Below are 27,350 nucleotides of genomic sequence, written 5' to 3'. Positions count from 1 at the left end.
TGAATTTACAGCCTATTTTCACCAGTATGACATCTTTGTAAACCATTTCATTTGCAACTAAGCAAGGTTCCAATCTTGTTTTCAGGCATGGGAACACTGTTCACTCCAGTACAGCAATGCCAGCCCCAGGAAGATACGTGATTGGGGTGTGTGTGTGTGTGTGTGTGTGTGCATGTGTGTGTGCACGTGTGTGTGCGTGCCTGAGTGTGTGCATATGCATGTGTGTGCATATGTGTGTGTGCATGTGCATGTATGCATGTTTGTGCATGTGTGTGTGCATGTGCATGTGTGTGCCTGCATGTGTGTATGCGTGTGTGTGTGCATGTGTGCGTGCACACGTGTGTGTGCGTGCCTGAGTGTGTGCATATGCATGTGTGTGCATATGTGTGTGTGCATGTGCATGTATGCATGTTTGTGCATGTGTGTGTGCATGTGCATGTGTGTGCCTGCATGTGTGCCTGCATGTGTGTATGCGTGTGTGCGTGCGTGCATGTGTGTGCCTGCATGTGTGTATGCGCGTGTGTGTGCATGTGTGCGTGCGTGCATGTGTGTAGGTCCCATGTGTGCAGGTGCATGTGTGTGCATATGTGTGTGTGCATGTGTATGTATGCATGTTTGTGCATGTGTGTGTGCATGTGCATGTGTGTGCCTGCATGTGTGTATGCGTGTGTGTGCATGTGTGCGTGCGTGCATGTGTGTAGGTCCCATGTGTGCAGGTGCATGGAGTCTAGAGGTGATGCTCCTTAGAAGCTACTTAGCTTGTTTCTGAGCGAGGGTCTCTTACTGGGACCTGGGACTTGCCAGTTAAGCCATACTGGGTAATGAGAGAGCTCCACAGATCCCTCTTTTCCTTGCATCCCCAGAGCTGGAATTACAAACTTACATAGAGCTTCTTATGTGTCTGGTAAGGCTCCGGCCAGGGCCTCATGCTTGCATGGTGAGCACTTCACAGATTGAGCCACTTGTCTTGCCAGCCCTAAAATGTCTCTTTCTGCCTCTGATCTGAGACAGTCACTGAAACTGAGATGGGCTCATTGGTCATTGTCAGAGGCTAGCCCACCCCAGGGTGAAACTCTCAACTCTTGCTGTACCTCCTTGTTCTGGTCCCATGGGCTGTCCTGTGCAGCTTGAGCCTGGCTCCCCTATAGTATCCAATCCAGGAAGCCTGGTTCCCATTACACCTTAGGGCCCTTAAGCTCCATTTCCTTCTGAAAGCTCGCCCTGGTTTGCATGTTACCTATAGTTAAGAGCCTGGGTGCTGTGAGGTCCTTGCCAGGAAACTGGTGTAGCAGTGTAGGGTTCTGTGATGGAACAGGTGGGGTGGGGCCCAGGGAGGAGGACCTTGGTAGACAGGTGCCTCTGTTGACACAGCAGCTCTTAGTCAGGGTCCTGGGTTGGGCCTCTTAGTGTATGGGGCGGGGGGAACCTCACAGGTGTTGCTGGGCTCCCGACATCTCTATCATTGCTCCTGCTCTAACTCAGTGAGAGCGCCTTGAGGAAGAACAGAGTGTGAGGCATTTCCCATTAGTAAGTGGCCACTGGAAAGCAGCATACTACCCGTCACAGGAGGCTCCTGATTTTGTTCCATCCTGGGCTAGAGTAAGGGCATTTCCCAGCCATCCTGGGCTAGATTACACCTCAGAGTAAGGGCATTTCCCAGGACCCTTGCTTTCCCACAAAGCAGTAAACATCCAAAAGCTACGGTCACCTTCAGGATGACAGAGTGTGCTGCCCCAGGTGGGAGACCTTGAGCAAAGAGCGGGCAAAACCACCTGCAGGGAACAAGGAAAGTGAGTTTTCAGGCTGCTCCCAAATCCTGCAGTTGCAACAGGTGTAAATTTCCCCCCAAGCTTCTGGACCCAATTGATATCAGACCCCTATTTTCCTGCATGGGGAGAAGTTCAAGTCCAGCCCTCCAGCAGAGGAGTTTCAAGTGAAGACAGGACAGTTGGGCTGGGTTTTTGTAGCTGAACTTCATGTCTTCAGGAGCCAGGTTGCTGCACTGTGAGTTGTGTGTCTCCCCTCTATGCTGCCTAGTGAGGGCACCCTCTACCTTCTTGGAGTGCTGTGTAAGACTGGGCCTCACTCTAGCAGGAATATCTGCATCACTAACAGTCAAAGGCTGAAGGGTCCTTTTCCTGCCTAACTTTTCCCTTGTCATGCATGCTCTGGTGCCCTCAGACACTATGCCCTCCTGAGCAAAATAAATCATGGGGACTCTGCTTGCCCAGAAAGGAACTCACAGCTCCATGAGATAGAGGGAGAGGAGGTTTTTTTGTTTGTTTTTTTCTGTTTTGTTTTTATTCATGTCACTGGTTTGCAGATCAAGAATAAATTCAGAGTGACAATCATTAGTGAGCCCTGCGGTAAGACCAGGTGTAATATAACTCACTCTAGCTTCTACACAGCATAGGTACTAAGACAGACACCTTTAGGGCTGATCCTTTGTTGTTGTTGTTTTGTTTTTTGTATTTTAAATTGGGTTGATGTTAAGCTGTGTAGTACAAGCTGGCTTGGGACCAGTGATTTTCTTCTATCTGCCTCCACGGTATTGGGATTACAAGGTTGCCTGGCTGATTCTGACGATGCACAGAGCTTCAATCCGCTTCCAGATCAAAAGGCCAGGCGCACGTTAGCTATGGGAGTGTAATTTCAGAATCGCTTCCCTGTAGGCTGTCCGAGATCTGGTCAGCCTATGGTCTACACAGAGCCATTTCCATTCTTCCTGAAGGCAAATGGATTCTGGGGACCTGGGATAGTCTAAGTGGAGGTGATGTTTCTACAAGCCTTTTCAAAGGGACGGCCAGGCCGGGAGGCGTCTAAGGCGCCAGGGTTTCCCGCCTCCGGGCCTGAGTGCTAGGATAGAGCGCTAAGAATGGAAGATGCGCTCATGGAGAACAGGGACCAAGTCCCTCCCGGACGATGGTCCTGGAAAGAAGCCAGCAGATGCCACGGGTTCTCAAGTCTGTGGGCATCACACTAAACAGCCTCGGGCCAAGCTCTTCGGAGAACCGAGTCTGCTTCACTTTCAATCCGCCGCGCCGGATCAGGCCTCAATGGAAGGACCCAGAACGACACAAACCCGTAAGTCTTCCAGATAGCGATCAGGGCGAGGCCCGAGACGGAAGAGCTAGCGAGAGGAAATGCATCATTTCCGTTGCGCGGCCGGACCCACGTTTTGTAGTCGTGAAATTGGATGTGAAGTTCGGCTTCCGGTTTTGTGCGACGGAAGTGACGAAAGCGCGGTGCGCCTCAGCGTGCGAGTCGAGGTCGCTATGAACAGTGTCCTGTGCTCACGGGCTGCGGGGTGAGAGCCGTGAGGTGCCGGTGCGTGAGGGTGGGAGGTGGCCGTGGCTCCCGGACGCTTACTGCTGTCTCTCTTCCAGAGCGGTCCGGGCTCTGCGGCTCGTGGGCTGGGCTTCGCGAAGTTTGCATCCGCCGCCCCGTGGCCGGTCTCCAGCTCAGCCTGCAGACAGGGAAAAGGAGGACGAAGACCCCAACCTCCCGATCCAATTTTCCGGCAGCAAAGCCACCCCGATCCGCTGGACCGTGGAGCATTCCCTGGGGAAGCCGCAGCAGCGGCCCTGGTGGAAAGTGCTGCCGCTCACCCTCACACTCGTGGCTCTGGTAGTATGGTGCTACCAGAGGGAGGAGAGCGGCATGGACCTGTGGTTGGGGCAGGTGTTGGAAGAGGAGGACGAGGAGGAGCCGGAAGGTCCTCCGGAGGAGCTTGAAGCTCCGGCCCTCTACGGGGCTAGAACGTAACAGAGTGCGTGCTGAGGAAGGGACTAGGCAGCCGTCCTTTGGTTTTGTCGTCGAATTTGACGATTTCTGAACTGGTTCTGCGCATGTCCTCGTTGCTTAAAGGACTTGGATGGCGCTCTTGGCGCTGAGACACAAGAACACAGCACAAAGTTGGAGGCTTGAAATCTGATCTTTGCCGAACACCAATGCCCAGTGATTACGTCCAAAGAACTTTTGAGGTTCCTAGAAAAGGTTTTGGGTGCACCTTATGCTGTTGAGTTATGATGTGTTCATACAGCCTAATCATGTTTCCAGCGTTAATCTGGCGGAGGTGTTACCTGCAGTTCATTCGCTTTCCGAGACAGACTAACTGCTGAAGTGTAATTAGCTATGTGTGTGCAACATCAGTTGAAGCTATTTTTAAAAACTAACAAATGGAAAATACATTTGGTAAAGTCTAATGAACTCAATTTTCTCACCTCCCCTTTCATCAAGTAGGCTTTGGTTTGTTTGTTTGTTTGTTTGTTTTGAAACACAGTTTCCCTATATAGCTCTGGCAGGTCTGTCTAGAACTGGCTATGTAAACCAGCCTTGCCGCAGACTTAAGAGATCAGCCTGCTTCTGCTGCCATCTTTTTTTTTTTTTTTTTTTCTTCTGCTCTTCATTCCCACGTGAGAACTTAAAAACAAAAACTTGACTGAAGTGGTAGTGTATGCCTGTCATCTCAACACTTATGAAACTGAGGCAGGAGGATCCTAAGTTTGGGATCTGCTTGGGCTACAAAGGGAGGGCCTGTCTCAAACAAAACAAAACAAAACATCAATAACATAGTGGGGTTTTTGTTTCTGTCTTTTCACAGAGTTGGGGTTGAACTCAGGAGTCTATTGTGCTATCCTACCAATGAGGTCTGTTTCCAGCTCACATAGAATTGCTTTTGCAAAAAAAAAAAAAAAAAAAAAAAAAAAGTCACATTTCATGCAGCGGGTTCTCAGTGCTGCCAGGCTGATAACTTCTCTGAAGTGATGTGGGCAGTTGAACTCGTGAGCAGAATAAGTGGGGACACTCACTACACCTCTGCTTTCTCGTTCTCTTTCTTTCCTTCCCCCTTCCTTTCTAATTTTTCAAGACAAGGTTTCTTTATGTAGCCCTGGCCATTCTGGAATTCTGGTTGTATCCCTGGCTGGCCTTGAACTCAGAGGCAGAGGCTGCATCCGCCTCCTGAGTGGTGCGATCAAAGGCGAGCACCACCAGATCTGAGTTTCACATCTATTTTATTTTACGGATAGGAGAATAGGTTGTTAGCTGAAGGGTTAACTAAATGTTTATTAAATTTTATTTATTTATTTATTTATTTTTTTGTGCCATGCTTGTCCTATTTCCCAAGTAGACTGTAGCTTGTGTTTTTCCTATTGTTTTCAGCCCAGTGAATTCTCTGGGTGAATGCCCAGCAAATATCAGGTGGGGAGAGGGCCTGTAACTATAAGCCAGCTGCATGTACAAGACGGTAGATAAACTGTTGGGCAGAAAGAAATGATTAAATAAAACATGTTCTTTTGAGGGAGGAGGAGTTAACTGACGCTTACAAAATTAGATTTACTTCATGTGTATGTATGTGCATCACATACATGTCTGTTGCCTATACAGGTAGGAAGAGGGTGTCAGATTCCCTGGAACTGGAGATACAAATGGCTATGAGCATCCATGTAGGTTCTGGGAACTGAACTTGGGTCCTCTGGAAGCGGAGCCATTACTTTTAACCACTGTGAGCAATTTCTCCAGCCCCAACAGCCACTTTTTGTAAGTTCTTGAAAATGGAAAGGCTCAGTAGTGTTGGAAGTGAGCTGTTACCCAGATAAAAACCTGTTCTGTTCTGAGCCGTAGCCCTCGACTACCAGCTTCAATAAAAGGACATGTCTGGCCCTTATGTGGGTGTCACAGGTGATGTTTGCAGAGGAATAAACACATCTTTTGATGAGAGACCTTTGCCCATGACCACAGTAAAGGTTGCTGTCACACCTTACGGAGCCAGCTCCTCTCTCTCTCTCTCTCTCACACACACACACACACACACACAGATACCTTAGGTTGTCTTGTGTGTTTCTCCAGGCTGGAGTTGGGGGTTGACCTAGTTTTCATTTCCTGTTCCTCAGCAGTCTGAGACACATTTATTCCTCTGTAGGTTCCCCTGTCTGCCCTTCCCTGCTTGCTCATTCTTCTATTTGATCTTTGAAAAAACAATGTTTCTGTTTGCTGGGACTGCCTACAACTCACTATCCATCCACATGCTTGTGCAACCATTAAAATAAGTCCTTTAAGTTACCTTCAGGGTCTGTGGGCTAGGGGAAATGCTCAGGGGTAAGTGCTTGGCCGGCATGCACATGGCTCTGGGTTCTACCTCTAGCACCCAAACCAAAGGTAGGCTAGTTGTCAGAATTTGTCTGCAAAAATGTCATATGAAGAAGTCAGTAATCCTACCAGCAAATGGTAATTTTACCTTACTAGTACTTTAAAATATAGCATACATACGTGGACCGTGTATGTCTCTCTGTTAATATTTTAGATCGTGTTTCTGGAAATGGAATAGGTTTTCTGTAATCCTCCTTTCTGAAAACATCCCTTTCTTTTCTGCCCATTCCTTTCAGAACACTTGTGGCTGTGCTACTCAGACTTTATCCCTCAGAGCACACCCGCAGTTAGCTGAGGAGCTGGGGTCACTTTTCTTTGCATTTATAATGTCTCATGCCAAACAGTTACACACTAGTGAATGCTAGCCCTGGGTTCTCCCGAATTCATCCTAGCACTTGCCGATTCCTGCCCCCCACGTGCAGTGCAGTTGGCATTCCGCGGATCCCAGATCACTCTGATTACTGACCACCCTGTACATCCTTTACCCGATGGGCTCATCTGGCAGCCTCTTAGGTTGTGTTTTTTAAAAAGTGGCTCAACAGAATTCACACTCGGATTATCCTTAAATTCACAAATTTAATAAAGGGGCGACCATTGCCACAGTCAGACTTTTTCCAGTTCAAAGAAACCTGTGCCCAACAGCAGCCCTGGACGCAGAGGCCATCATGGGGACTCTACACCAACGGGCGTGTCCCGCTTTGCGCCTGTAACTTGCCGCCGTGGTGGGCCGGCAGAACCTGTGTGTCACCCCCGCCGCACAGCGCGCGTGGGCGAGGGGTCGGCGGGGGCGTGGCCGGCGTGGCGTGCCCGGGGGTGTGGCCGGCGCGGCGGGGGGCGCAGGGGGCTCGGTGCGGGGGGGAGATCCGGGGGCGCCGGCGCGGCGCATGCGCGCTGCATTGTTTTGACTGAAAATGCCGTCGGTTTCGAAAGCGGCGGCGGCGGCGCTGAGCGGGTCCCCCCCGCAGACAGAGAAACCAACCCACTACAGGTCAGTGCCTGGGCTGCCGTCCGTGGCCTTCTGGGCGCTGCGGCGCAGAGCAGCGGCCCGCGTGCGCCACGGGCCCGGGTGTCGCCGCTGTGGGTGCGCCCCGCCCGCGCCCGCGCCCCCGCCGCCAGCTCTTGCGGGTCACGCCGTCAGGGCGCGGGCCGCCGCCTAAGGTGGAGTGGTGGCGCCCAGGGTTTTCGGTGACCCCTGGCTTGGGGGCTGGACTTGCTCCTGGTCTCCGGCGACCCCGCGCGCCAGACTGGAGTCTGGGGAACAGCGCCTGCGTTCGTAGCTCAGGGCCGCGCCTGGGCTGGAGGTGGGCGCACGGCCATCCGGACTCGGGCAGTCGCTGCCTGAGGTTGAGAGGCGGTTCCGGGGTCTGGGGTGACCTCTGGGTTGGGGGCGGAGCCGCACGGTGGCCGCTTGGTTGTGATCCCGGGGGTCGTTTCTGCGGCGCAGAAGAGGGGTTGCGCCTGGTGTGGGCGGGTGGCGCTTGCAGTCCATCTGGAACCTGTGAAGGTAGTCGAGCGGGAGTCGGGAGACAAGGACTGAGGATTGAGAGGTGGCTCCAGGGGTCAAGGACTAGAAGTGGGCAGAGAATGGAGTGTAGTTCTGTAGAGTTACCTGGAATCAGAGTTGGTGATGGCCTGCTAAGAGGAGGTCTATGCCTCGTGTCCGGGAATCTTCCTTATCTGGGGACTGGGAAGTGGTATTTGGGGTCAGGGAACGGAGAGTCTGCCTGACTGAAGTTAACTGGTCTCCGAGTTGGGAAGTGACACCCGGGGTGCTTTTTAAAAAGGAGGGTACCGGGCCATGGCAGTCAGGATGGACTCAATGTGTGTGTGTGTTGCCGGGGCGGGGGGTGGGGGGGGGATGTGTGCTTCGCGTCTGGTACCCTGCCCCGCCGCATCCCAGGGGCCTCCAGCCGGCGGTGGCTGCGGCCCGCAACGCTGTTTGTCTTTTTAGGTATCTAAAGGAGTTTAGGACAGAGCAGTGCTCCCTGTTTTTGCAGCATAAGTGCAGCCAGCACAGGCCGTTCACCTGTTTCCATTGGCATTTCCTAAATCAGCGTCGTCGCAGACCGCTCCGACGACGCGATGGCACCTTCAACTACAGCCCGGACATATACTGCTCCAAGTACGATGAGGCCACCGGCCTGTGTCCCGATGGTGATGAGTAAGTGGGGTTCCGGTGGGTGGCTCCTGGTCTTTCCTCAGGACGGGTGTTGACTCTGTGATCAACAGGTTTTTGGTTTTTGTTTTGAGACAGGGTGTCTTTATGTAGTCCTGGCTGTCCTGAAACACTGTATGTAGACCAGACTGGCCTCAAACTCATAGTGATACCTGTCTTGGCCCCTTAAAGTGCTGGCATTAAAGGTGTACTACACTGGTCTCCTTGCTTCTTTTTAACACCCACTACCTGTAGAGGGAACCTCATTTTTATTCAAGACTTCCCAGGGTCAGTAGAGTATTGTGCTTGAGGGGCTCCCTGTTTGTAGGCTAGTTCCCTAAAAGATGATGTATGTGTGTTGTAGGGGAAAATCTTTGGTAATTCAAACTGATTTTGAGTCACTTACCACCCCACCCCATCTAATGCTCTACTTTAAAACTGGCCCATGTTTTGATTTAAATCAGCTATCTGATTTAAAACGGTTTTGTGTGGTCAGTTGTAAGTGTGTCATGTGTAACATGTAAGTGTGGAATGTTTCCTTATGTATGTACTTTAAAGAAGAGTAGCAGAACTGTTAATTCTGATAAGGATTTGTGAATTGATTTATGGACAGGAGCCCGTGATCTGCTTATGCAGGGTAGGACTCTTAACACTGAGATGCATTCGGCTCATTTGTTGGTTTTTTGTTTTGTTTTGTTTTGTTTTTTTAATGGTAGGAAAGTTGTTTTATTTGCACATTGTCAGTTATGTAACACTTTTGGATTTTAATAAGTCAAGGTTTTGTTTGGGTTAGTTTATATTTTACAAGTTTCCTAATGGTGTTATGAACAGATGTCTTTGTGTGCATGTGTGTGCAGGTGCAGAGTGTGGTGGCTCATGCGCCAGTGCGTACACATACGATTAGAGTTCTCAAGTTAACCTTACATGTTGTTCCTCACCTTATTTTAAGACGGGGTCTCTCACTGGCCTGGAGCTGGTTAAATAGGCCAGACTGGTTGGCCTGCCTGCAGGTGCCAGGGGCCACCTGTCTCTGCCTCCCTAGCATTGGCATTACAAGTGTGTGCCACTGTGATCAGTGGTTTTGTCGTTGTTGCTTTGTCTTGTTTTGTCCTGAATCAGAGTTCTGGGGATCAGACTCAGGTCTTTCTGCTCTCGAGGCAGGTATTTTCCTGATGGGCTCTTTGTCCAGCTCCAGACATCTTGGTTTTGAAATAATGAAGACGGAAAAAGTCCAAGTGAGACTTTGTGTTCAAGGGAGGTGGGATATGATACCAGGAGGTGTTAAGCTTCCTTCAGGCAGTGTGGGGGTGCGGGGTGAGCTTCCTGTCCTGAGGTGAAGTATTGGTCTGTTTTTTTTTTTTTTTTTTGCCCCCACCCCCACCCCCAGACATGGTTTCTCTGTGCAGCCTTGACTGTTTTGAAACTCTGTAGACCAGGCTGGCCTCGAACTCAGATCCACTTGCTTCTGCCTCCCAAGTGCTGGGATTAAAGGCGTGTACCACCACTGCCCGGCTAAGATTGTGTTTTTGATTTTGTGTGTGTGTGTTCATGTGCACATGAGCTTTCAGGACTCCACAAAGACTGGAGGATCTGCTAGCCCTCAAGTAACAGATAGTTGTGAGTTACTTAGTGTGAATTCTGGAAGCTCAGCTTGGATCCTCTGCAAGAGCAGTGCATGGTCCTGACTGCTGAGCCATCTCTCCAACCCCTCACAGAAGGTTTTAAATGTATATATAGCTGCTGTTAATGTAGCTCGAGGGCCAAGCTAGATAAACAGTGTAGTCTGCTGAGCTTCAGTGCATTCAGTTACAGTGGTGTAGAGCCAGCAGTATAGTTCAGTGAGCAAACAACATTTGCTGCCAAGTGAAGATTGACTTAAACTTAATGACTTTAACTTTATCTCAGGGACTCGCATAATGGAAGAAGAAAATTCATACACGTTCTCCTCTGACTCCTGTACATATGCTATGGCACATATGCATGTTTGCACGTGCATTCACACGCATACTATCTAAATACATACAATGTATTTAGTTTTAGAAGTAGTGTTTAGCCCTGGCTGTTCTGGAAGTCACTCTGTAGACCAGGCTGGCTTTGAATACACACAGATCCATCTGCCCCTGCCTCCTAAGTGCTAGATTGAAGGTGTGCAACCACCTATGGTATTTAATCTACCAAAGCTGTGCTGCTTGCATCCTCTTGAACTGGTGGTTCCTTTGAACATGTCGTTAGAAGACAGGTGACTGTCTGGCTGAGACCCAGGCTCAGTTCCAGTATTTTCCATGTTCTTTTGGTCACCTTGGGACTGCAGCTACCTGAACCTGGAGCTGGAAGACAGGAGGTGAATGGTGCCAACCTTGCCTGACCTTGTCCTAGGGTATATGCCTTGCAGATAACTCCTGGTGTTCCCCAATGGTAATTTTTTTTTTTTTCTTTTTGGTTTTTCGAGACAGGGTTTCTTTGTATAGCCCTGGCTGTCCTGGAACTTACTTCATAGACCAGGCTGGTCTCGAACTCAGAAATCCGCCTGCCTCTGCCTCCCAAATGCTGGAATTAAAGGTGTGCGCCACCACGCCCAGCCCCCAACGATAATCTTAATTTGTAAAAAGAAAGCATGTCTTGGCCTAAAGGGTTGGCTCAGTGGTTAAGAGCACTTCCAGATGACCTGGGTTCAGTTCCCAGCACCCGCATGGTAGCTCACAACCCACTTAGGACTCCAGGTCCAGGGAATCTTGACACTCTACTGAAGTCTGCAGGTGCCAGGCACACACACATTAGACAGAGAAACATGCAGATACGACACTCAAACACATATAATAAAATGAATCTAAAAATCAGTCATGTCTCAGACAGTTTGCGGTTCTGAAACTCAGTTGGCCTGGTACTGGAGCATGTCAGAGCTGGGCACCCACAGTGTGTCCGTTCTTCCTGGAATGCAGTGTGCTGCACTCAGTATCACCTACAGCTGGTCCTCCGTAGCTGTGTACAAATGGTAACTAACCACAGAGTTAGTTAGACATGTTAACTGACACTCTGTGTGTCTGACACACAGCGTCAGGGGTGTCTCAGGGAAGACTTTTGTTTGTGGCTTCTCTGGAGCACATGGAATGATTTGCCCCTCGGGAAGCATTTGACAAGCTGCCTCCACTGGGAGTCTGTGCTTAGTAATTACTGAGGGCTTCCCCATCACTGCACATGTGGAAAGTTTTTCCTCCTGAATTGCACTTCTGGCTCATGCTGGGTTTCCATAGAAATGATAAATTAGATAGTACCCTCCAGAGCAATGATGGTGGGGCTTCCCCTTTATATCAGGGTCATGAATTTATTTTATTTACTTTTTGCATAGTACGACCAAGCAATTAATAAACACTTACTGTAGTGCTGAAGTAAAACCCAGGCCCTCAGGAAAGCTAGGGTTAACCTCCGAGCCACATGCCTAGCCCCACAAATACATTATTTTAAAACATCGCCATTTCTCAGATTAAAGGCCCTTTAACCAGTGAGTGGTAGAGTGAGCACCTGGTATTCTTGATGTGGGGTCATCCTGGGGCTCCGGACCTGTTCCAGGAGGGCAGCACTGGAGCGTGTCTCTGGGGGCCTCTTCTTTCTATCCTCGCCCTTTCCTTCTGGCTTTCCTACCCTCCCTGACCTCAGTGACCTCCTCCTTCCCTCTTCACCTCTCCCTGTAGAGTCCTCCCACTTCTCCCTGTGGACACACCCTCTTTGGGAAAGCTTGCTGTCAAACAGTCTCATGGTTAAAATTCCCAGTCGGTAGCTGTCTTAGGGTTTCATTGCTGTGAAGACACCATGATCAGGACACCATGATCAGGCAGACATTTCATTGGGGCTGGCTTACAGTTTCAGAGGTTTAGTTCATTGTTGACATGGCAGGAAGCATGGCAGTGTGCAGGCAGACATGGTGCTGGGAGTAGAAGCTGAGAGTTCTACATCTTGATCTGTAGGCCGCAGAAGGAGACTATATTCATAGCTTGAGTATAGGAGACCTCAGAGCCCATCCCCACAGTGACACACTTCCTCCGTCAAAGTCATAGCCCCTAATAGTACCACTCCCTGCTGGCCTCTGGGGGCCAGTTACATTTAGACTACCACAGTGGTCAGTCCTTGCTGCCTCCTCCCATGATTCTCTTTCAGCCTGTCCTTTGATAACTCTTGGAGCCCTACAGACTACTTCACTGCAGGGTTTGGCTCCAAAGGGTACTTCCTGCTTCATGCCATCCTGACTGACAACTTGCCCTTTGTTCTGGTGGGCATAACCTTTTCCCAGGATGGGCTTTGAATGATAGATAGCTCTGGGTCATGTGTGGTGGGCTTTGTCCCCCGTGGGAATGGCCTGCTTAGTTAAGTTAGCTGGCTAACTAGTGGTGGATCTGTCTCCCAAGCCCATTAGGCAGCAGCTAGGGCAGTTGATAGAGTTACTTTCATCTCTGTGCACGTCCAGCACAGGTGCTCATAGGGCTGCAAGCAGATTCACTGTCTGTGTCTCCGTCTGTCTGTCTGTCTGTCTGTCTGTATGCCTATCTCTTTTTCTGTGTTTTCTTGAGACAGGGTCTTACTATGTGACTTTGGCTGACTTCAGACTCACAGAGGTCTGCCTGTCTCCTGTCTCTGCCTTCCACATGCTTAAAGTCATGTGCCATGACAACCAGTACCTCTCTTTTGAGGTAGTTTCTGGGGAGGAGAATGGGACTGGTACACAGGCAGAAGCTCTCCATGCTTATGGAGGCCGGGTGTGGCGCCTCCATACGATCAGTTGCACTTTACTTGGTAAGGTTAGGTGTTTTGGGTATGTCTTCCTGAACTATAGCAGGCAAAGAGTCTTCTAGGGGGCCAGGAGTGTGTCTTCATGGTTGTTTGGATGGGGAAGATTCAAGTGGCCCCCACTGCGTGCTTGCTATTTTCTGACTTAAGCACTGTCCCTGGCCATGTAGCTGGCTAAAAGCTTCCATCTGTCTTGTTTACACGAAAAATTGGACTCAGAAATTTGGTGGAACGTTGCTGTGAGTTTGGTTTAGTTTGGTTTGAGTTTGTTGTTGTTCAGACAGGTTTTTACTCTGCCACACAAAGTGGGCTTGACCTTTTGGCAGTCCTCCTGCCTCAGCAACTGTGCTACTAGAATTATAAATGAGCTCTCACCTGGCTTGCTTTGCCTTTTCTGAGCAGCAGGCCTCATTTCCCTACTTGGTTCATGGGGCAGTCCACCCCAACCCCAACTCCTAAGGACACCCGAGGCATCTGGGGACAGAGATGTTGTCTAGATGGGCTTCTGGAGCAGGGGGGATGTTTTTTCATTGTGGCTCCTAATGAAACTTTGTATTGGTCAGTGTTCTGATGCTGTGATGAGATACAATGACCACAGCAACTCTTACAGAAGAAAGCATTTAATTGGGGCTGACTTACGGTTTCAGAGATTTAGTCTATTATCATAGCAGGAAGCATGGCAGCACACAGGCAGTCATGGTGCCGGGAAGGAGCTGAGTGTTCTACATCCAGATCTAAAGGCAGCAGGAAGAGAAATCCTAGCCTTGGCTTAGACTTAAAACCTCAAAGCTCCCCTCCAGTTACACACTTCCTTCAATAAGGCCACACCTCCTAATCCCTTTGAAGTAGTGTCACTCCCTGATGGCAAGCATTCAGCTACGTGAGTCTATGGGGGCTTCTTACTCAAACTTCAACCTGTTGGCCACTTGTTGGGTTCTACTTCTCTTCCTCCTCTTCCTCCTCTTCTTCTCATCCTCCTCCTCTTCCTCCTCCTCTTCTCCTCCTCCTCTTCCTCCTCTTCCCCTTTTCCTCCTCCTTCTCTTCCTCCTCCTCTTCCTCCTCCTTCTCTTCCTCCCCCTCCTCCTCCTAAGATTTATTATATATTTTTTAAATTTTCTAATAATTTATTTGTTTTTATTTCATGTGAATTGGTGTGTATTTGCTTATGTGTATATCAGTCAGTATAAGGGTATTGGATACTTTGTAGTTAAAAACACTTGTGAGCTGCCATGTAGGTACTGAGGATTGAATCCAGGTCCTCTGGAAGAGCAGCCAGTGCTTTTAACCACAGAGCCATCTCTATAGCCTCTTGATTTATTTTTTCTTTCTTTCTTTCTTTCTTTCTTTCTTTCTTTCTTTCTTTCTTTCTTTTTGTTCTTATTTTGTTTTGTTTTTCAAACAAAGGGTTTCTCTTTGTAGCCCTGCCTGTCCTGGAATTCAAGTTGTAGACTAGGCTGGCTTCAAATTCAGAGATCTGCCTGCCTCTGCCTCTGCCTCTGCCTCCCGAATGCCCACCACCACCAGCTTGGTTTTCCATTCTAATACTTAGAGCAGCGAGTCTTGTCTTGATGGCTGTGGCATGTGGTTCTTACATATGACGCCTGCGTGGAAGGACCCTTATGCAGTGTTTCATATACAGACCTGTGGGAGAGCAGTCGCGGAGGTGCATGTTTGTAATCCCAGCACCCAGGAGCCAGAGGAAGGCAGAGCTCTGTGAGTTCAAGGCCAGCCTGATTTACAAAGCAAAGTCCAGGGCAGCCAGGCCTACATAGTGAGACCCTATCTCAAAATAAATAAAATAAATAAATAAATAAATAAATAAATAAATAAATAGGAAAACTTGTGAGGCCTGCCTACATAGTGAGACCCTATCTCAAAATAAATAAATAAATAAATAAATAAATAAATAAATAAATAAATAGGAAAACTTGTGAGGCCTGAGACTTGTATGAAAGCCAGCCTCCTTGTAAGTTGAGTGTGTCCTGCAAACTTGTGCATGAGTGGAAACATGAGCATGATGGCTGGAGAATTGCATGTAGGAGCTGTGCCGCTGCTGGCTTTGGAGGGAGCATGTGCTCTTAGTGGCTCCAGGATGCTCAGGGTAATGGAATTATAATCCAAGCACATGCTGGGATATACAAGGGACTCGTGTAAAACGTGCTTCCAAGGCTGCAGGTTCTAGGCACTGAGCTCAGCAAGAGCTTGCTTGCCTTAGAGTAGAGCAGGGGCCAGAGGAGGTGGCAGGAGGAAACTCCTGAAAGATGTCAGCTTGGAGGACAGAGACATCAGCTTAAAATATGTGTAGTTGTTAGTAAATTGCATTTTTCAAGATGAAGTCTCTTGGAAGATGTCCCTGGAAGGACCATTTGGCTTGTCGAATGTCCCTGTGTTTTTATGTGCAGTAATCCCTGAGGATCTCTTTTGGGAGATGTCCTCTGCATGCCAAAGCCAGCCACAGTGAGCTTTTGAATTAAATTAATTGCATTGAATTAAATATGTAAATCAGGTTGGCCTTGAACTTGCAATGTCTATCTCCCGAGTGCTTGAGACTAAGACATGCCCATCATCGAGGCCGTTCTTTTACATTTGGTCCAAGCTCAATTTTGAGGTTGTGGAGTAGTGAGCAGTGGTTGCCTGGCTGAGCAGAAAAGAGTGCCAGGTAGTGGGAGTGCGACTGTCCTAGGGAGAAATCTCAGCCGGTGCTCTGGTTGCCATGGCAATGGTCCTGGAGCATCAAGGTGCCCCTCAGCACAAGGGTAGTTAAGTTGTCTCTGCAGTGTGGGGACCTCTCTAGAGCCCTGTCCCTTTGGAGTGATGTTTTTCTGACCCCCGTCTTCTCTGACGGGATGGCAGTTGGAATGAAAGACTGCTAGAGTGGAGGCATCCCTGGGTACTGCACAGGTAGATGTGGGCTGCAGTGGAGGCGAGGTCATTCATTCTGTTTGAGGGCTTGTTTGTAGTATTGTCTTCATCTGTCTCATGCACACACACAGGCGCGCGCACATTCAGTGTGAGGCCTCTTTGTCCCGTTCTCCTGTTTCTGTAGGTTGCTTATGACTCTTCTGCGAGTATATGGTCTTGAGCCTGTTGTGTGATTGTGACATGGCATTGCCCTATCTCTTCCTGTTTGCCCAGGTCCAGCCTTGGCTGTTCCTGACCAGGTCTGTGGCCCTGTTAATCTAGTACAACTTCTTTCCCTCATTCCTGGAAGGCATCAGGCTGTGGGCCCAGGGGCCACCCCTGCCTTCTCTGATAATAACTTGTCAGAAAGAGGACAAGCCTGTGTGCATGGCAGGAATGCACATTTGAGAATTTTATTCAGGGCTAAGAGTGGTAGTCCACACCTTTAATCCCAGTACTCAGGAGACAGAGGCAGGAGATCTGTGAGTTTGAAGCCAGCCTCATCTACATAGTGGTTCCAAGCCCCACAGATCTATGTAGTAAAATCTTGTCTAAAAAAATTTTTTTTAATTTAGAACAGATGAAGTGGCTTAGATAAAGGTCCTTGACACCAAAGAACATTGTGAATTAAGTCCTGGAAATAACAGACTCCCGGGGTTGTTGGACACATACAGAAAATAAACAATGTAATAAAATATTTTTAGAAATATTTTATTACTTAATATTAGTAAATATTTAGAAATTAAAATTTTAATTGAAAAAAAAAAAGTAAAGGCCAGGCCTAGTGGCACATAGTGGAGTTATATCTGTAATTTTGGCAATTGAAGGGTAGAGATAGAATTAGGAGTTTGAGGCCAGCTTGGGATCAACCTGTCTCAAAATACAAAGTAGGCAGGAAACTCTACCTTCCAGTTTGAGAGAAGAGATGGGCACAGCTTTGACAGCTGCTTGCTTCTTCTGTAGTGTAGCTCCTAGAGACAGTGAGATCTCCCTCCATCATTCCTGACTGTGTGCTGGCCCTTTAGTACTTATTTATAATCAGATTAAAGTTTCTTGGAGATACTTTTGTTTTAAAGTCAGCAAAGGCGGGCAGGGGCTTTAGTTCAGTGCTCAGAGAACCTGTCTAGTATGACTGCAGCCCTGGATTCAATCCCAGTGCTTCCAGGAAAAAACAGAAAACATTGACTTAAAGTTACCTCAACAACCGTAAGATTAAATAAAATAAAAATCTATAAAGAAGTCAGACGGTGGTGGTGCACGCCTCTAATCCCAGCACTTGGAAGGGAGGCAGAGGCAGGTGGATCTCTGAAGTTGGAGGCCAGCCTGGTCTACAGAGAGAGCCTGTAAATTTCTCAAGAGTCAAGACTCTGTCCTTATCTGATGTCGTGTATTTTGGCACAGCAATTAGCAGTAATAAGGATAATGTCTTAGTTTGCTTTTCTCTTTCTGTGATAAAACATTTTGACCCAAAGCAGTTTCGGGGAGGAAAGGGTTTATCTGGCTCCCTTACATCACGGCCATCACTGAGGGAACTGAGGGAACGAGCCGGGGAAGCAGCCATCCCAGAAAAGGCAGAGGCCTACAGTCTTGCTTTCTGTGCCTTGCTCGGTTTGCTTTTGTTTTTCTTTCCTGTTTGTTTGTTTGTTTGATACAAGGTTTTTCTGTTCAGACCTGGCTGTCCTGGACCAGACTAGCCTCTTAACTCAGAGATCTGCCTGCCTCAGCTTCCAGAGTGCTGGTGTTAAAAGCATACACCACCACCATCTGGCTTAGTTTGCTTTCTTAGACAATTCAAACATGCTCAGGGTCGGTGCCTCCCACAGTGGGCTGGATCCTGCCATATCAATTGTCAGTCCAAAAAAACCAAAAAACCCTCACAGGTCTGTCTACAGGGCAGTTTGATTGAGGCCTTTTCTTCTCTTTTCTTTTTTTTTTTCTTTTCTTTCTTTTTTTCTTTTTTTAAAGATTTATTTATTATTACAAATAAGTACACTGTAGCTGTCTTCAGACACACCAGAAGAGGGAGTCAGATCTCATTATGGGTGGTTGTGAGCCACCATGTGGTTGCTGGGATTTGAACTCAGGACCTTCGGAAGAGCAGTCAGTACTCTTATCCGCTGAGCCATCTCTCCAGCCCTGGAAGCATTTTCTTACTTAAGGTTCTCTGGTACCTGATTATCCTGGTTTGTGTCAGATTGACAAAAAAACGACCAGCACCAGTAGCAGTGCATGGTGTAAAATACGGAAAGGTAGCACGCCTCAGAGCGAACCGTTTTGGCAAGCATATTATTGTGAGGTGAAGGCAAATAGTCGCGTTGATGGGAAGCGGTGTTTTTCGATGTGTGTATCAGATCAGGTCTGAGCACTTTGGGGAGGGTTGTGGAGTCGGGGACAGGTTCTTGTTGAGTAGAGTCATCTCTCGTCAGAGCAGACCTTGGTGTGCAAGAATGTAGAAGCAGCCCTCCACAGTTGCCAGTGGGAAGCAGACGGAGTGCTCAGTCTGCTAAGTCCACAAGAGCTAGTCGGTGTGTTCATCCCTCTGCTTCCCAGATGCCCTTACCTGCATCGGACAACTGGGGACACGGAGCGCAAGTACCACCTGCGCTACTACAAGACAGGCACGTGTATTCATGAGACAGATGCACGGGGCCACTGTGTGAAGAACGGGCTGCACTGTGCCTTCGCACACGGGCCCCTGGACCTTCGGCCACCTGTGTGTGACATCAGGTGAGTTGGTGCTTACCTAGGAACCAGCTCACCCACTGCTACTTCCAGCATTATTGTTTCAAAGCATCTCTTTCTGAGCCTGTTGTATTGAGTTACTGTTTGGGGGACAAGATCTCCTGTGTATCCCGCACTGGCCTCAAACTGTTTCCACTTGTCACTCCTTCTAAAGGTCTAAGATCACAGTTTGGCACCACACCCAATTTATGTAGGCTAGGGAATAAACCCAGGGTTTCATGCGTGCTACGAAAGCACACTGCCAACTGAGTTCCGTCCTGGCCTCCCCGCGTGTTCTCAGTGCATCCTTGTATATTGTGAGCCACAAAATGGGCGGAGAGGGCCGAGGCTTTCTGTGTACACCAGTGGTTCCCGGCCTTTTTGACACTGCCACTCTTTAATCCAGTCCCTCATGCTGTGGTGACCCCAACCATCAAACTATTCTCAGTGCAACGCCACAGCTGTAGAGTTGCTCCTGTTATGAGTTGTAGTGTAGATATTTTTTGAGACAGATTTGCCAAAGGGACCTGGACTGACAGGCTGAGAACTGCTGGTCTAGAAAGCTGCTTCCCGAGCTCACACCTATAGTAGCCTAACGCGTGGGAGGCTGAGTCAGGCTCAGCTGCCATGAGTTCAAGGCTGGTCTGTGATGTATGTTGACTTAGTAAACATTAGGACATTCTGAGCTACATCTGAGAGAGCCCTCTTCTCCAAAGAAAGACAGACAGACAGACAGGAATGTGGTTGTGTACACCTTTAGTCCCAGTACTTGGGAGGCAGAAGCGGGCAGGTCTCCTTTAAGTTTCAGCACAGCCCGGTCTACATAGCAAGCTCTAGGACAGCCGGGAGGGCTGCATCGACTGTCTAAGGGGTGGGGAATCGGGGCAGATCTTTTCTAATGAACCAGCTCTACAGTTGCGATTTGCAATAGAACTGCTGACAGAAGACAAGGCTGCGGGCTGCTGCTGCTGCTGCTGCCGCCGTCTGGCTCTAAACCCTCAGGTAGTGGTAGTGAGGTGACAGGCCAGGTGGCTCTGGAGCCTTGGATTCTGTGGCCTGCCCCACCTCCAGGGACCCTCCGGCTATAACTGCTGTGCTGTGCTGTTGGTTGCAGGGAGCTTCAGGCTCAGGAAGCCCTGCAGAACGGCCAGCTCGGCGGAGGGGACGGTGTACCTGAACTGCAGCCTGGTGTCTTGGCCAGCCAGGCCATGATCGAGAAGATTCTTGGCGAGGACCCTCGGTGGCAAGGTAAGCCTGGGGTCGCTGCAGTCCTTGCTGCAGGGGCGAGCCACGGCTTTTCTCCAGGTACCTGCTTCATCCGTGAGTTCTTAGACCAGAGAGGAGGACAGGTGGGAAAGTCAGGTTTCTCAGCCCACTGCTAACCGTGAGCCATTTAGGAAACAGGTGGCCAAGTGGGATTGGAACCCAGCCGCCTGGTCCCAGACTGTGCTGAGCCGTCACACTACCTTGGTGGGTAGTATTGGTTGGTTGTGGGGCTAAGGGAAGTATTCAGGGCCCACAACAACTTGGAGGCAGCCTGTGCCAGCGCACTGTATAATACATGTCAAATAATAGTGCATGTAAAAAAGATAAGGTAGAAATGTGAAAGGAAGACACTTAATGTCGACCTCTAGCTCGCACACGTGCACCCAAGGATGTGTGCACACACGCAAGTCACCATCTTAAAGGGAGCAGTTGTGTTACATTAGGTACATTCACGGTGTGAACCAACAGAGCTACCTAATTCTAGAACATTCTCTGCACCCTGAAAGGAAATTCCATATTCAAGGGTAGTCATGTGCGCCCATCCCTTTTCTTTATGTACCACATGGCCTGTGAAAGTGTTGTTGTTGTTGTTGTTTGGTTTTTCTGAGACAGGGTTTCTCTGTAGCCCTGACCATCCTGGAACTCAATTTGTAGACTAAACTGGCCTTAAACTCACAGAGATCTGCCTGCCTGCCTTTCCTCCCAAGTGCTGTGATCATGGATGTTCGCCACTACTGCGCAACTTCTGGGTTTTCTAGTTTATGAACAGTGCTTCCAAATTTCGGATAGTCCAGCTGTGGGTCGTTTGCCTGCAGTTTTCCTCTCTCATTGGATAAGCTGAATCCAGCTGGGGCCAGAGGCCAGATCATTAGCAACATGGCTGCGGAGCTGTTCTGACTCCATGTTTTACTGTGATCCTCCATTGTGCTGTGTGGCACTCACACTGCATGCTCTTCATTGCCGCCCCCCACCCCCCCACCCCCGACTCGGTGCTGACAGGTTGTGGCTTATTGTAACACTATAGTTTGGGGGAAAGGAGAGGGGATGCCACTTTCCCGGTCTCTCTGTTCCACAGGAAGACTTGCAGTGGTCTATCCCAAAGTCAGGGACAGGGTGTAATAATCAGCCAGAGGACAGAGTGGCTGCAGCCTCATGTCTGGCTTTGTGTCTTTGTATCAACCTTCTGCGCTATTCAGCAGCCTCCCTGTGCAGGCTCTGTTCTTCTCCAAGCGGGCATCTGGTCCAGTGCCACAGGTGGGAGGTGAGAACCCCATGTCTCTGGAGGGTAGATTGGACTCATCAGGATTTAGCTGAGTAGGACAAAAGAAAGGAAGTGATTTTTAGAGAGATCTTTACTCATGTTTTTGTTTGTTTGGGGTTTTCCTTTTTTGATAAAGGGTCTCACTGTGTAGCCCAGATTGACCTTGAACTCAGAGATAGACCTACTTCTTCAGTGCTGGAATTAAAGGTGTGAGCCAGCACAGCGAGCCTCAAAGTTGGGGTGTTATTGTTGTTATTTTGTTTTGAGGTAGGGTCTTATGATGTAGCTCTGGCTTTCCTGGAACTCACCATGTAGACCAGGCTGGCCTCAAACTTGTAAAGATCCATCTGCCTCTGCTGCATAAGGCGTGTGCCACCACGCCTGGCAGAATTAACCATGTTTAAACTGGATGAGATAAAGCCACTTTGTGAGTCTAGTACTCAATGCAGGGTGATCATGAACTCAGGCCCAGCCTAGGCTAGATACTAAAACTGTTTCATAGATTGACATAGCTGCTGAGCCGGATGTGGTTAGTGTATATATACACCTGTAATCTTATATCTTAGGAGGCTGGGTGTGAGCAGGATTGCAAAATCTAGGCCAGTTTGAACTACGGAGCAAGTTTAAGGTCAGTCCGGGCAATGAATGGGACCTTCTCTCACAATTGAGAGTAAAAAGAGCTGGGGAGGGGAGGGGGGAGGGGGGGCTCGGACTAGACTGCTTGCTTGGGCGTTAGGTCCATGGCTCATCTTCAGTACAGCCTGAGCGGGAGCTTGGTGACTCACACCTGTAACCACAGCACTGGGGAGGCAGGCACAGGGCATTAAGTTTGAAGCTAGTCTAGGTAGGTTATGTGTAACCTGTTTTTTAAAAAATATGAAGATTTTTTTTCCCCCCGGGAGCTGGAGAGATGATAGCTCAGAGGTTAAGAGCACTGACTACTCTTCCGAAGGTCCCGAGTTCAAATTACAGCACCACATGGTGGCTCCCAACCATCCGTAATGAGAACTAACACCCTCTTCTGGTGTGTCTGAAGACCGCTGCAATAAATAGATGGCAGGGCCGGAGTGAGCAGTGTTGACCAAGTAACCAAGTGGGGCTGACCAGAGGGAGCAGAGGTCCAGAAATCAATTCCCAGCAACCACATGATGGCTGGCAACCATCAGTACAGCTACAGAGTACTCACATACATTAAATAGATAGATCTTTTTTTTTTTTTTAACACCGCTCCCCCCCCTCCCCTAGACTGGGTTTTTCTGTGTAGCCCTGGCTGTCCAGGAACTCACTCTGTAAACCAGCCTGGCTTTGAACTTACAGATCTACCTGCCTCTGCCTCTTGAGTACTGGGATTAAAAGGCATGTGCCACTACCACTTGGCTAATGTTAAGTATTTTTAAAAGTAGGAATTTTGCCGGGTGTGGTGGCACACACCTTTAATCCCAGCACTTGGGAGGCAGAGGCAGGTGGAATTCTGAGTTCGAGGCCAGTCTGGTCTACAAAGTGAGGTCCAGGACAGCCAGGGCTACAGAGAAACCCTGTCTTGAAAAACCAACCCCCCCCCAAAAAAAACCCAAAAAATAAAATAAAATAAATAAAAAGTAGGAATTTTGGGGTCTGGAGAAGTGGCTCAGTGGTTAAGAGCACTGACTGCTCTTCCAGAGGTCCTGAGTTCAATTCCCAGCAACCACATGGTGGCTCACAGCCATCTAGAATGGGATCTGATGTCCTCTTTTGGTGTAGCTGGTGAAGACAGCTACAGTGTACCCATATACCTAAAATAAATAAATCTTTTTTTTAAAAACGTAGGAATTTCTTCTCCTCCTCCATCATCATCACCATCATCAGAGGTGGGAGTGGGCATGCAAGTGCTTGGGTAGAAACCAAAGGACAACCTTTGGGAATCAGTTTTCTCCTTCTATCATGAGTGCCAGAGATTGAATCTGAGTTGCCAGGTTTGTGCAGGAACTGCTTCTACCTGCTGAGACATCTCAGTGGCCTAAAAGTATTTTTAGAGCAGTTCTGTAGTCCCAGCAAACAGGAGAAGATCCAGAGCTTTCCCCTATGTTCCCTGTGCACCCCAGCCTTATTGACAGAGTTCAGAGGACAAGCCTGCGTTGGCCTGTTGTTACCCAAGCCTGTGGAGATGAGGCTTCCGTTTCACTAGGTTGGTTTGTTGTTGTTGTTGTTTTTTTTTTATGGTAATAGGAACAGCATAAGAAAGAGAAGACACCCCTGAGAATGGAGTGTGAGCTGGGGACAAGCATAGTCTCAAAAAAAGATCTGTGCTTTCCTGGTTGTTTATTTGTGTGGGGGCATGGATATGCATGTGGCGGGGGGGGGGGGGGAGGGGGGCAAGTGTTTGTGCGTGTGTTGTGTGGGAGCCAGAGGCTGACATCAGACCTCAGCTTCTCTCACACTTTGTCCTCATGCATTGATACGGAGGCTGCATACCTGTCTGGAGTTTACATGAATGCTGGGGATTTGAACTCTGGTCCTCATGCTTGCCCAGCAAGTGCTTAAAGCCACTAAGCCACCCCTCAGCCTGTCACTGATTTTTAATTATGGTCACATACTAATGTGACCAGGGCCTGATTGACATTTGATTTTTTTTTTTTCCCTTTTTGAGATAGGGTTTCATTTCACCAAGGGTAGCCTTGAACTTGCCATGTAACTAAGTGTCTAACTTGAGTGTCTGTTACTTCTGTCTGTACCTCTCAAGTGCTAGGACTACAGGCATGGGTCACCGTGCTCATGCAATAAACCCAAGCTTGGTGCACACTAGGCAAGCTCTCTACCAACTAAGCTATCTTCTCAGCCAGTTCCTAAAGGAACCCTATCCCAGTTAACAGGGCTTCTCTCATCTCCTACCGTGTACAGTGTCTTTTGGGCAGTCCACAGTACAGTAGCTCGCTTACCTACTCAGCGGTGTTGGATGGGTGGCTGGCTGTACTTTGGGCTGCTATGCCTAATGTTACTGTGAGTGCTCAAGGCCAGGTTTTCTTGCATCTGTTTTACAGACAGTAACTTCGTATTGGGCAGCTATAAGACTGAGCAGTGCCCGAAGCCACCACGCCTATGTCGCCAGGGCTACGCCTGTCCACACTACCACAACAGCAGAGACCGCCGTCGGAACCCCAGGAGGTTCCAGTACAGGTGGGCTCGGGGACCACAGGCAGGATGACCCTGAGCAGTCTCCCAGGTGTTTCCCATCAGAAGTCCGCTCCAGCTCTAGAGAGGTACTCTGCTGTAGCCACTGACCTTAGGGCTCTGGAGCCCCTGCTGCCTCCCTTAACCTGACAGATTCAGGGCCATGAGGCTTCTTCACTTCTTTGCAGAGGTGGGAATTTTGGACTATAAGCCCAAACTGGCTGTGGAAGTGCACCCCCATGCTGGGGAGAGGAGCATGTTCCATGCGGTTGTCATTCTCCCATTGAGGATGCCCTGCTCAGCAGTGCTGTCACTCACAGGCAAGGACAATGTCTTAAGGGACTGGGCTTGTTAAGAGACAAAGTGAAGGCTTGAACATCTGTTGCTCTGTTGTAGGGGTGAGTGAGGTTTCTGCCCTCAGGCACGGTGGTTCTCATAGTCCTCCCACTGTTGGCCCTGTTAGTGATGGGGATCTTAGCTGGGCACACGCCTCTCTGGCCTGTCCAGCACCTTGTATGTTTTTATTGGCACTTCTGATAATCTACCCCCCTTGTACCGTGTACCACCCTGTCAGGAACTAAAAGGGGGGGCCCTAGGGAAGAGGGAAAGACCCACACCCCGCCAGAGTTCCACCTATTCTCTGATCAGTCAGGCTTGGGAAGGCTGTCATACACCTGCCACTCAGCCCTGGGTGAGCATTTAAGCCTCTGAGCCACTCTTCAGCAGGTGGCCAAAGGCCAGCCCTACCTGGGAACCCCGGAGCTACTTTGCTAAAGCCACCGGGATTATGGGAGAGAGGGATGAGAGAAGAGGTTCCCAACACCGACGAGAGTGAGCGCAGTGGATCTTGACTGGAGCACAGGAAGGCCCTCCATTAGAAAGATTAGGGAGATTAGAAACGGCTTATTAGAAGAAAGCCTATCCCATCCTCCAAGCGCAGTGGGCCTTGATGAGCAGAGACTGTCTATGGTTTTAGAGCTTTATTGTAGAAAGGCAGGGGGAAAGAGAGAAGGTAGGAAGTGAGTGAGAGAAAAAGAGAGAGAGAGGAAAGGCTACCGAGAAAGAGTAACAGGGAGAGAGGAGTGAGAGAGGAGAGAAGACAGAGTAGTGAGAGGGGGTGAGCGTGAGGGGTAAGAAGTAAGAGAGTGAGAAGTAAGAGAGCGAGGTGGGGGCTGAACAGCCCTTTTTATGGTCTTTACTGTTGCTAGGTAACTGGGGAGGAGTTTAGCCTGAAGGTCAGAAGTTTGGGACATTGTCTACTTGAGTTCTAGCCATGCTTCTCTTGTGGGGGCTGTGGGGGGCGGTAACTTAGGCAGGAGCCAGAGTTCCAGGAGCATGAGGGAATGCCTATCGTTCATGAAGGTGAATTATCACCCTTCAGGGTTCAGACCTCAGCTCAACTGGAGACCAGCCTATCTGTACATAGCCTAATTCCCTGTCATGTAAGGACTGTGCACCACCCAACCGTCATCCCACCTTTGGCTTTTCTGGGATGCAAGGCTGACAGCAGAGCACTGAGTCCTGGAGACTGAGTTCTGGGGTGCTGATCTCCTTACCCTCCTGATCTTTACCTGCCTCTGGGTTGGGGTTCCATCAGCCTGATGGTCCCCCATCTTCCAAAGCATCATGCACTCTGCTCCAGCCACCCCTGTCTGTATTGCTGGCCTCTGGAGCCTTTGGGTTTGCAGTCTGCACTCACGGTGGCCCAGGTCCTCGGTCCCCACAGATTTCCTTACAGCCTATATCTTTTCTTTGCAGAGGCCTACCCTCTCCTCTTTGTAGTAACCTCATGTCCCCTTGAGTGCCTAGGGACAAAGATGGTGGATTTGTGACTTCACTGCTCTCAGAATAGCTTAAGGGTCAAGAGACCTGAACAGAAAACCAGCAATAATATAAATAAATGGTGCCGTCACTACTGCCTGGCCTTAAGAGGACCAGTGAATATCCTTCTAAAAAAGATGGAAAATCAGGCAAAGAAAAAACAAATGAGTTCCAGAGGTAGGAATTTTTGACCCTAAACCCAAACTGACTGTGAAGCTGCCAGAAAGCATGGGAAGAGTGTGGAATGTGGTCACTTAACCTAAGTCTCAGATTCTACTTGGCTACAGAAGGCAGAGCCCTGGGCCACCTCACCTCATGCCCTACAGTGTGTCCCTGAGCCAGCTGTTCCTCGCCCCTGGGAGGCGTGACTCCTATGGTGGACACTCAGGTTCATCCCGTTCGACTTTGCATCCCTCAGGGGAGGCATGGTCACTGTAGGCTCATTTGCCAGATTCTTAGCACACAGGGTATGCTCTTCTGTCCTAGGTCTACGCCCTGTCCTAGTGTGAAGCACGGTGACGAGTGGGGCGAGCCCTCACGGTGTGATGGTGGGGACAGCTGTCAGTACTGCCATTCCCGCACGGAGCAGCAGTTCCATCCTGAGGTAGGCATTGGTCAGGGCCAGACAGGACTACTGGCAGCTCAAGAGGGGCTGGCTGTGTGTGGGATCCTCACTGGAAGAGCATGTAGGACTTAGAAACGCCACATGCTATGAGATGTATTAAATCAGCCTTGGAGGAGTTAGGGAAATGGGGTGGGAGCAGGAAGACAGGAAAGACCCGTGAAGTGAAAACAGCTTCGTCTCCCAGACAGGGAGTATAACCAGGAAGGGACAGTTGTCACTAGAGAGTTCCCCCCACTCCCCTGGCACTGGCTGCCCTATTTCCAGTACCTACTGAGGTCCAGGTGATCGAGTGTAGCCCACAGCTCCACCCTGGGTGCTATGTGAGATAAACTGCCTGTCCCTGAGCAACAGACTTTCAGTAGTGAGGATGTTCCAGGGGTTCAAAGGTCACCACATAGATAGGAAGGACTGTCCTGTGGAATATTCTAGATAGGTGTTTGGCCCATTCCTTATGAGTTCCCCTTGGCTGCTCAGTCATCCAAACAGAATGCATTCAGATTTGAATTAAAATGAAAAAGTAGGGG

At 49.2% G+C, this 27,350-nt stretch overlaps 2 protein-coding genes across 6 annotated transcripts in view; both read left to right on the top strand.

Annotated features, from left to right (window-relative positions):
- The first annotated feature begins 3,215 nt into the window (after positions 1–3,215).
- Positions 3,216–4,209, top strand: Uqcc4 (ubiquinol-cytochrome c reductase complex assembly factor 4). Its single transcript, XM_021149398.3, has 2 exons — positions 3,216–3,307; positions 3,387–4,209. Exons 1-2 carry the CDS (start codon positions 3,276–3,278, stop codon positions 3,763–3,765), a joined length of 411 nt encoding a protein of 136 aa, XP_021005057.1. The 5' UTR covers positions 3,216–3,275; the 3' UTR covers positions 3,766–4,209.
- Positions 4,210–7,028: 2,819 nt separating this feature from the next.
- The window catches only part of Unkl (unk like zinc finger), a 46,955-nt gene continuing 26,633 nt past the window's right edge, over positions 7,029–27,350 (top strand). For 3 of the 5 annotated variants that reach the window (XM_029470925.2, XM_029470924.2, XM_021186054.3), the window contains exons 1-6: positions 7,029–7,138; positions 8,102–8,311; positions 18,536–18,712; positions 19,821–19,954; positions 24,251–24,386; positions 26,688–26,805. In XM_029470925.2, the coding sequence (XP_029326785.1) occupies positions 7,062–7,138; positions 8,102–8,311; positions 18,536–18,712; positions 19,821–19,954; positions 24,251–24,386; positions 26,688–26,805 (852 nt within the window). In that variant the 5' untranslated portion in view covers positions 7,029–7,061. The remainder of the gene's footprint in view (positions 7,139–8,101; positions 8,312–18,535; positions 18,713–19,820; positions 19,955–24,250; positions 24,387–26,687; positions 26,806–27,350) is intronic. The other 2 variants (XM_029470926.2, XM_021186056.3) reach the window with 2 other exon arrangements.

This window comes from Mus caroli, unplaced genomic scaffold, assembly GCF_978045245.1.
Source record: "Mus caroli unplaced genomic scaffold, Mus_caroli_1 scaffold_18, whole genome shotgun sequence".
Lineage (NCBI taxonomy): Eukaryota > Metazoa > Chordata > Mammalia > Rodentia > Muridae > Mus > Mus caroli.
Note: the sequence above shows the minus strand (reverse complement) of the source record. Positions and strands in the feature narration are given on the sequence as shown.

Coding starts and splice junctions, on each gene's coding strand:
- Uqcc4 (XM_021149398.3), top strand. CDS start 3,276: ATGAACAGTGTCCTGTGCTCACGGGCTGCGGG. Junction 3,308..3,386: donor CTGTGCTCACGGGCTGCGGG/GTGAGAGCCGTG, acceptor TCTCTCTTCCAG/AGCGGTCCGGGCTCTGCGGC.